The 9,188-nt window shown below is 45.3% G+C and overlaps 1 protein-coding gene across 1 annotated transcript; it reads right to left on the bottom strand.

Moving 5' to 3' along the window:
• Nucleotides 1–546: 546 nt before the first annotated feature.
• Nucleotides 547–8,530, bottom strand: LOC103265088 (prokineticin receptor 2). The gene is made up of 2 exons (XM_008062795.2): nt 8,035–8,530; nt 547–1,318 (listed from the first exon to the last, which is right to left on the bottom strand). The coding sequence occupies exons 1-2, from the start codon at nt 8,490–8,492 to the stop codon at nt 622–624; spliced, it is 1,155 nt and encodes a 384-aa protein (XP_008060986.1). The 5' UTR covers nt 8,493–8,530; the 3' UTR covers nt 547–621.
• Nucleotides 8,531–9,188: the final 658 nt, after the last annotated feature.

Here is a 9,188-nt window from a genome sequence, read left to right as displayed (position 1 = left end):
TTAGGTTGACCTGGTTGCAAGAAAATATTTTTTCCTGGCATCCAGAATCCTAGCGAATGTTCCAGGAGGTAGCAGAAGCTAGATGGGGAAACTCAATGTGATGGCTTGAACTCTGTCCGTGACGCTGTCAACCTTGCCCTGGTGAACTCATCCTTACATTTTCATTGTATCCAAGTGTATTCTTCTGCAGCCTTTCCAACAGCCATATCTTTGATGGATAAGCTACAGAATGCCGGAAGATGGAGGGTGAGTCCGGAGAGCTGGTGGTGTCTGCCTTGGGATCTATATATCTGGATAGTGCTTGGTGACTCCAATAGCTTCTGCTATTTTGTTCTGTTTTTAAAATGTTTTCTCACACAATAGATGATCAGTAAATGTGAGCTCTGGTTACCCATGTTTCATCTCATTGTTGTGGTTTACACTCAGTAGGTGTTCAGTCACTGTCAGTTGCTGTGGTTTGTGTCTAGCCTCATTGCACATTAGGGCTTAGAAGCATCCAGTTCTTTGAGGGCAGGGAGGTATGAACACAGAAGTCCTTTCCCATGCAGCCTGTGAACTTTGTTGATGTCAGTGATGTTCTGAGTACTAGATAGAGGTCTTCAGTTGTGTGACTCCAGCAGGTCACTTCAGCCTGATACAGTCCACCTCTTCTGTGGCAGGCACCACGCTGGTTTTGAGGTCAAGGTCGGCACTGGACTTGCTTGCCTGGTGGGAGGGACGCCAGTGGAGCAGCATCATCTTCTTGAAGTACTTCATGGTGTTGTTCTTGACGGTCACGAAGCAAACGGTGTTGATCATGCTGTTGCTCATGGCAATGCACTCGACCACATAGAAGGCGGTGAGGTAGTGCTTCTCCTTCACGAACACGGTGGGGAAGAAGTCGCGCACGATAGTGAAGCCGTAGAAGGGCGCCCAGCACAGCACGTAGGCTGTGAGGATGCACATGAGCACCAAGACCGTCTTCCGGCGGCAGCGCAGCCGCTTGCGGATCTGCTCTGTCTGGAACCCAGGCACCGCCTTGAACCACAGCTCCCGGGAAATCCGGGCATAGCACAGGGTCATGGTGACCACAGGGCCCACGAACTCAACGCCGAAGATGAAGAGGAAGTAAGACTTATAGTAGAGCTGCTGGTCCACGGGCCAGATCTGGCCACAGAAGATCTTCTCCTGGCTCTTGACAATAAACAGGACGGTTTCTGTGGCAAAGTAGGCTGATGGGATGGCGATGAGAATGGATACCATCCAGACCAAAGCAATCAGGAAGGAGGCTGTTTGATAATTCATCCGTGGCTTTAAGGGGTGCACGATGGCAAGATATCTGATGGGGGAGAAAAGCCAACAATAATAATGATGTTTGCCTGGGAACATGATTAGCTCTTAGTGAACCCCAAACACGCACAACAGCAGACAAAATGGCACAATGAATCCCCACTACCTGTTACCCAGATCCACCAGGCTTATTTCAACAATGTTTGGAGTAGTGGAGTGTCTTAGTGGAAACAGCACAGACTTTGGGTCAAATGAGCTGAATAAATCCTGGTTTTTTCCTGATTGGCTTTGGGGTCTGGGATGAATACCCAATCTCTCTGAGATTCATTTCCTCAAATGCAACCTGGACTAAAATGATACCTACCTTGCAGGGTTGCTGTGAGCATTAAATATGGTATTTTTTTTTGTAAAATGCTTTGTGTATAGTAGGTGCTCAATAAATACCTGTGGCCTATTCTTATTAATAAGAGTCCTATTATACTACCTTGGGTTTCTACCTTGTCATTCTGCCCATAACATATTAATAATACTCTCAAAGCTCTTCCTTCCGAATATCTCATGGTTTAGAGGTGAAGGAAGTTTTGTGTACCTGAGAGAGGTCGGGCCTTTGTAAGGGCAGGGACCTCTCACTTTCTGTGTGTCCTCCTGTATTTCCTGTATTTCAGTGGCAGGAGAGTCAGGGTGGGCTTGTGGTGGGATCTAAGGACTCTAATGAGAAGTAAGTATTTCACCCAGGCTCATAACGTGCAGGGACCAGAATCCAGGCTCTTGATGCAAAACTTTTAAACCCACCTCCCTGGGCTGTCTCACACACAAATGAGGTGTGTGAAGTCACTTTGACACCATAAGGCCTTTTCCCTCCTCTTTCTAATGTGCCACACTGTCTGGAAGAGAGAGTGGAGCCCTTTGTGGGAAATGAGCTCATCTGTGTGGGTTGACTGTTGTCTTTCCAGAAAGACCTAATGACACCTATTTAGACACTTTGGTGCCCTGGAATCATTTCTGTGCATTTTGTTGTTGGGGGGTATGGTGGGGTGGAGGGAAAACGTGGAGGAAGACAAGAGGCATGAGGGACAGGAAAGAAACAAATCAACTTTGGAAATGAATGTGTACCCCATACCTGAAGCTTGAGTTAGGTGGGGCCAAGAGCAGGAAGCTGCCTACAGAAAATTCTATCCCCTTTATCTTTTCTTTGTAACCAGGCTTTTAAATAACCTTTCTGAGTCTCTTACTGGACTAAGAAAGCCTTCTGTCATGTTATTTCTTCCTGTCCTGGTCATATTTCTGCCACAGGGTTGTTTTATCTTCTCTTGCCTGACACCTGCCTGCTGGTGGCTCTGATGTATAGAATTCCATTAGGAGATCCCATGTCATCTTGGTTCTTCCCAGCTGGTAGCTGTCTGATCTAGGACAAAGCTGCATCCCATCTCACCACTGGCTGCACCCTGGCTAGATGTGTTAGTATGCACAGTGGTTGCTAGAGTTCTTCACCCATCCATGTGATCTGGCCTTGCCAACTTAGCCTGCAGTACTTGCCTGGGTGGTCCAAGGCTCCCATGCCCAAGAGTGGGACAAATGGCTGGCTCATCCTCAACAGGGACAGGGAAATCTCACAATCACTATCTCTCTGTGGTGCCTCAGTGAATTAGTTTTCTATTGCTGTTATAAACAAATGACCACAAATTTAGTGGCTTGAAATGATGCAAACTCATTATCTTAGTTTTTAGAGGTCAGAAGTCTAATATGGTTTTCACTGGGCAAAAATCAAGTTGTTGGCAAGACAGCATTCCTTTCTGGAGGTGCTGAGGGGATAATCTGAGTTTGTTTTCATTTTTTTGCATTTTCTAGGGCTGCCTGCATTCCTTGGCTGGTGACCCTTTCCTATTTAAAACCGGTAATAGCAATCAATCTTTTCCACATTGACAGAAATTCTTCTGCCTCCTTCTTCCACAGTTAAAGATCTTTGTGATAACACTGAACCCACCCAGATAATCCAGGATAATTTCCCTATTTTAAGATCAGCTGATTAGCAACCTTAATTCCATCTGCCACCTTAATTCCTCTTTGGCATGTAATGTGACATATTCACATATGACATTTTCATGTAACATTTCTGAAAATTAGGATGTGGTTATCCTTGTACAGAGAGAGGGCATTATTCTGCCTCCCACACTGAGCCCAAAGTCTTTAGATAATGCAGACCTAATTTGGGACTTAATAGCTCTTCCTCAATCTGGCTTCATCATGGACAATATCTCAATAAACAATGCCAAAAGGAATTTCCGCATTTCTGCTTATTCTGTTGTGAGTTCTTAAATTCTAATTCTTTTTCATCCAATAACATTTTCCAAATTCTGTAGAATGTTCCAAAATTCAGTGTTGTTATAAAAATATCAGAAAGAAATAACACTGACTTAGGAGCTATTCAGAAGACCTGGAGTCTAGCTATGTACCTGGATACAAGCTATGCACTTGGGTAAATCACTTAGGCTTGGGGGACTTAGAATCTTCATCTGTGAAGTGGGGACAATAATAACCTTACTGACAACCTCTCAGGCTTTCTGTCAGGTTCTGAGATGGTGAATGTACATAAGGCATGCTGGAAGCTAGAGCACATTGTTTAAACTGGTCAATTTCCATTCCTGGGCAAGAGGGATATATCTTCAAGGTCTATGATAACATCCATCTGCTTGGATGAGGCCAATGCTGTCCTTCCAGAGTCTCCATAACTTGAAATAGCACCTTTCTTGAGTACTCTCTGGATGGACTTGGCTCTTCCTCTGGCTGTGGCTGCAGAGACTACATTGGGGGGGGGGCTTCTGACATTTCTATACAGAAGGATGGGAAGACCTGTGCTTCTCCACCCTACATTCACTATTCACTTCATCAATGAAGGGGGGATTTGCTTACCTCAAATAAGAGGACCGAACACATGACACTTGACACCGAACAGATGAAATTGACAGCAGTTAATTAGTTACATACTTGCAGCCTGGGGGAGAAGAACACTGCACACCATGTAGGACCACACAGGAGTTGCACTTGGGAATAGAGTGAACATACAGGGGTTTTGGAGGCAGGTTTTATAATGACAGGAGGATCAAGTGACCTTGGTTCCCATGGGAGAATGAGATTGGCTTGCTTGAATATTGTGGGGAGGTGGGGTACACAGGCTTACCTAATTCTGCAATTAAATGTGCCCAAGGGTGGTTGTGGGGAAACCATTCTTTAAAATCAGTATCATTAGGGCAAAGGTAAGAGTTCAGCCATGCATCTTTCTTATCATTTTGCTTTATTCTTCAATTGGTTTAGAACCTGATTGGAGAAGAGGGGTGCTATTGACTAGGCTCCTGTATCATAAGGCCTGAAATTCCATGTGCTGCCTCAACCAATCTTTGAGCCTCATGGGACATCAAAGGCCTAGCTGTGAGCTCTTGCCTATTCTTATCACATAAACCCCTCCACCCAGCAGGAAGTGATCCCTATCCAGTTAGTTCCTTTATCAGCTGGACCAGCTGCATCCCCAGTCTCAACCTGCATCCCCATCTCCCCACCAGCCCACAATATTCAAACAAGCCAATCACCTTCTCCCATGGGAACCAAGGTTACCCCATCTTCCTATCACTACAGAGCCTGCCTCCTGAGGCCCCTGCTGGTTCACTTTTCCCAAGTGCAGCTCCTGTGTTACTCTGCATGGTGTGCAGTGTTCTCATCCTCCAGGCTGTGAGTATGTGACTGATTAACTGCTGTCAATCTCATCTGTCTAGTGTCAAGTGTCATGTGCGCCATCTTCTCATCTATGGTAAAGGAATCCCCCCTTCATCAACAGAGTGAATAAGAAGTGATCAGAACAATACCCTAAAATCTCAACATCTTCGTGAAGCATTCCCAGACTCCATCAGCAACACAATGATCACATCTTCCCTCAAGTTACTCTCGTCTTATCTCTTGATCATTCCTTGTTTCATAAATGCTAGTTTTTGTGTGGTTAAAGGCTCCCTGAGGTCAAGAGCTGTATCTTCTACCACTTTGTTTCCATGTACATGGACTGGGCACCTGTCAGGACCCAGCAACTTGTTGCGGATCTACCAGGTTACAGCAGATGCTGTCAGTGCCCCCTCACATCCCTTTGCTCCTATCACCTCAGTGCACACCTGTCCACCTCCCCCTCCACCAATACATGCATTTCTTTGCCCGATGCTTTCTCTGGCTTCCAGAGTCCTTTTGGCCACTTGCACAGCATTTCCAGAGCAGCCCTCCCCAATGACTTTTGAGAACTGGTGTGTAAATACACCAACTCCCTCCTGCCTCCACTCCTGGGAAAACTCTGAGGTTTGATCTACACTGGCTCCAACAGTCCCTCAGCAGGAATAAGCTCTAGTTGCCCACAGCAAAAAATTGCTAATGATGCATGCTGTACTGACTGCCTTCCCTTCCTTGCCTCACTTTCCCTTTCCCTATGGGTACCTCCTGGGTACCACCTGCACATAAACCCATGTCTCAGAGTCTGTTTCTGAAGTAACCCAAACTAAGACACAGATATAAGGTCCTGTGCTAGGCACTTTGGAGACAGAAAGATAGAAGACATTGTTATTGTGCTTAGAATTCATGTCTTTTGGAAAAGACTATCTGTAGCTCCATACATTGAGTTTGGAAAGGCAGGTTGACATCAGATCACAAAGAACCTGGAATGCTAGACTCAGGATTTGGCATGCATTCTGTAGGCACTGGGACTTTTAGAGATTTTGTAAATAAAATAATTTAGGAAGATCCATCAATGGTAATATTCTGATGCTTAATACAGATGAGTATGAACTTCAGGAGCCCCCTGGGCAGTGAAAAGATAAGCTAGAAAAGCACTATAATGTCCCAGATATGATCTTCTAAGAGATGAGGTTGGAGGTAAAATTGCAGAATTTGGTGTAGGGCTGAACCCACAGGTGGGATTGAGAGAAAGGCCAAGGATGATGGTAACTTTTCCCTGCTTGGGTGATTGAGAGAATGATGGAACTGCCAGTGGAGTGGGAAACCAGCTGGGGCAGGGTTGGTTTGGTGCTGAAAAGAACCCAGTCTTTTGTCTGTTGTATTGTAACAGGGTGATTGCTTCCCAAGAAACTCCAATGTTACAAAAAACAAAACCAAACTAGCTTTATAAAGACAAGGTTTAAATGGAACAAGGGCAATGAAAACTGACAACTCTCACTTTAGTAAGCATCAGAATCACTCAAGAAATTAGATTAAAACTGTAGATTTCTAGGATCCAGTCCATGGGATTCCCATTCAAGAGGCTGGGGTGGGGTCCAGGAATCTGGCTTTGTATCATTGTTTCAAATGATACTTTGTACCTTTCCCTTGGAAATTCCTGCAGTTGGTTGATAGGTACACATTTCATAAACACTCTTTCAGGGCTGGAGAGTCTCAGAGTTGTCATTAAATTGTTTCACCTGCAGGAATTGTGTTATAAAAAGGAAGGAAGATACTTCTTATACCTGTATGTGTATTTTACTGCCAAAATGAAAAATATTAAACTGGCTGATTAAAAAGGATAACAAACCTAACAGTACTGAAAATGAGGGGAAAATGGAAGAATTGAAAAGAGACAAAAGGAAAAAAAAGGATGACTAAACACATCATCAAAATGAGTACAGATGACAATGGTGGATAATAACCAAAAGGAGGGGACATCAACTGCCCACCTCAAAGAGAGTCACTGATGATGGTCTGATGGTGGCTTATAACTGCTCACATAAATAAAACATGTAGAAGATTTGTTATAACCTATTATTATAAATAGTACTTTGTACATTTACAATAGATCAAAGGATAGGAGGAATAAGTTCTAGTCTATAGCACTATAGGGTGGCTGTAGTTAACACAATTTATTGTATATTTTCAAATAGCTACAAGGGAGGATTTGGAATATTTCCAACACAAAGAAATAATAAATGTTTGAGGTGATGAATATGCTCATTACCCTGACTGGATCATGACACATTGTATATATGCATTCAAATGTCACTCTGTACCCCATAAATATGTACAATTATTATGTGTCATTAAAGCCATAATACATGCAAAAACAAATAAAACAATAAATAAATGAAGGAAAGAAAAAAATAAAATAGAGCAAGGACTTCTGGAACATCTCATGCAAACACATGCAAATGAGCACACAGCAGTATGCAGAAAAGCAAAAGCAAGCATGTTCTTCTTTTCTGCAAACAAATCCTGTTGTCTTATTTTAAAATCAGCTCTACAACAAAGAACCAGAAACAAGGTAAAATATTATATGGTTCCTTTTTTATAACGTCGAAGGACAGCAAAACTGATCTATGATGATAGAATCAGATTAGTGGTTGCCTGGGGTGGAAGGATTGACTGGTAGGGGGCACAGAAAGCTATTCAGGTGATGGAAACGCTTTACATCTCCACCTGTGAAGTGGTTATGGGAAATACTTGGTACACATGGTCTTGACTGGAAGTTGCCCTGGTGAACTCTCCTGTGGCTTCTAGTAGTAGCTGCCCTAACTTTTGGCTTACCTTTGTGTCAGATGTCCCCTGCTATCATGTGACATGCCTGTGTCTGAGGCAGAGGTGGTATCTGTGGGCATGGCCCAGAGCTGGGACACTCAGAAGTCTCAACTCTTGCTCAAGTTCAAGATCAGTGAGCATACCTATCTCGACAATGCCAGCCTGTCAGAGCTAAAGCAAAGAAGAAGACAGCCCGGCCCAGCCCTGTCGCACACCCCTATCCACCATCCTTACCTGTCAATGGCGATGGCCAGCAGGGCATTGGTGGAAACGTAGAGGGAGACAGTGCGCAGGTAGTTGACAGAGGCACAAAGCATGTGGCCGTGCTCCCAGGAGAGCTGGCGCACTACATAGTAGTCCATCTCGAAGGGGCAGCAGACAATGGCCACCAGGAAGTCGGAGATGGCCAGGTTGGCGATGAGCAGGTTGGTGAGGTTGCGCAGCTTCTTATAGCGGGCGAGGGCAGTGATAAAGACAAAGTTGCCGATACCACAGACCAGCATAATGCCAGCCAGTGCCACACCGATGACGATCTTGGCTGCGAAGAAGGTCCGCGTCTTGGTCATGTCCTCCTCCTCATCCAGAGGGAGGTCATAATCACCATAACTGAAGTTGAAGGGGAGGGAGGTGGCATGGTCTTGGGGTGGATTAAAGTTGGGTGAGAAACTAGTGTTTTCGTTCTGGGCTGCCATGGTGATGCCTGCAGTGGTAGGGAAGTGAGGGAGGTGTGAAGGGTGGGGATCCAAGCACTCTTCTGATCTCACGGGGTCAGCTAGCCTAGCACCCTGCCGACATCCTTGGGGAGAGCTGAATTGCCTTCCTGGATCCTGGAAGCAAACATAACCAGTGGACAGCGTGAAGAACACAGGGTAGTTTTCTTTGAGTTTTCCAGGTGTAGGCCAATCAGATCCACTGTCTACCCACAGACAGAACTACTCAGGTGCAGGGGAGACTAGACATGAGATCTGGAAGCTGGGAAGCCCTCCTGGCTGTCCAGTTGCCAGGAAGGGTTGGGTATAGGATGGATGGGATTCTCCAGAGACACCCACGAAGATGTGTACCTTTGCCCTTTTCCCAGGGGCCAAGGCCTATGGGACTATTCAGTCACACCACCCTCCTGTGCCCGCCCCCAACACATCAGGTCCCACAAGAGTCTTCTGGAAGTTGTCTAAGGCTGCTCCTGGAAGGTGGCCCAGGTGTCTATGGCAATAACAAGGTTGTGCCACCTGTTGGTCAGGGACAATGAGGCAGGAGGGTCAGGATTCAGCAGGGTCTTTCTTCCAAAGCAGGACATCGCTCCCTCGGTACTGGCCAAACCACAGACTTGTTAATTACCAAATCCATTTTCACAGGTCATCCTGGGACAGTGGTTTATGCTCTCAGAGTCC

Source organism: Carlito syrichta, unplaced genomic scaffold (assembly GCF_000164805.1).
Source record: "Carlito syrichta isolate Samal-C Ts95f unplaced genomic scaffold, Tarsius_syrichta-2.0.1 Scaffold305831, whole genome shotgun sequence".
In the NCBI taxonomy this organism is placed as follows: Eukaryota; Metazoa; Chordata; class Mammalia; order Primates; family Tarsiidae; genus Carlito; species Carlito syrichta.
The sequence above is the reverse complement of the archived record's forward strand: the minus strand, read 5'-3'. Positions and strand labels throughout refer to the sequence as shown.

Excerpts from the sequence above, each read along its gene's own strand:
- LOC103265088 (XM_008062795.2), bottom strand. The coding sequence starts at position 8,492 with ATGGCAGCCCAGAACGAAAACACTAGTTTCTCACCCAACTTTAATCCA. Across the intron at positions 1,319-8,034 it reads CTGGCCATCGCCATTGACAG|ATATCTTGCCATCGTGCACC; the intron begins GTAAGGATGGTG and ends CTCCCCCATCAG.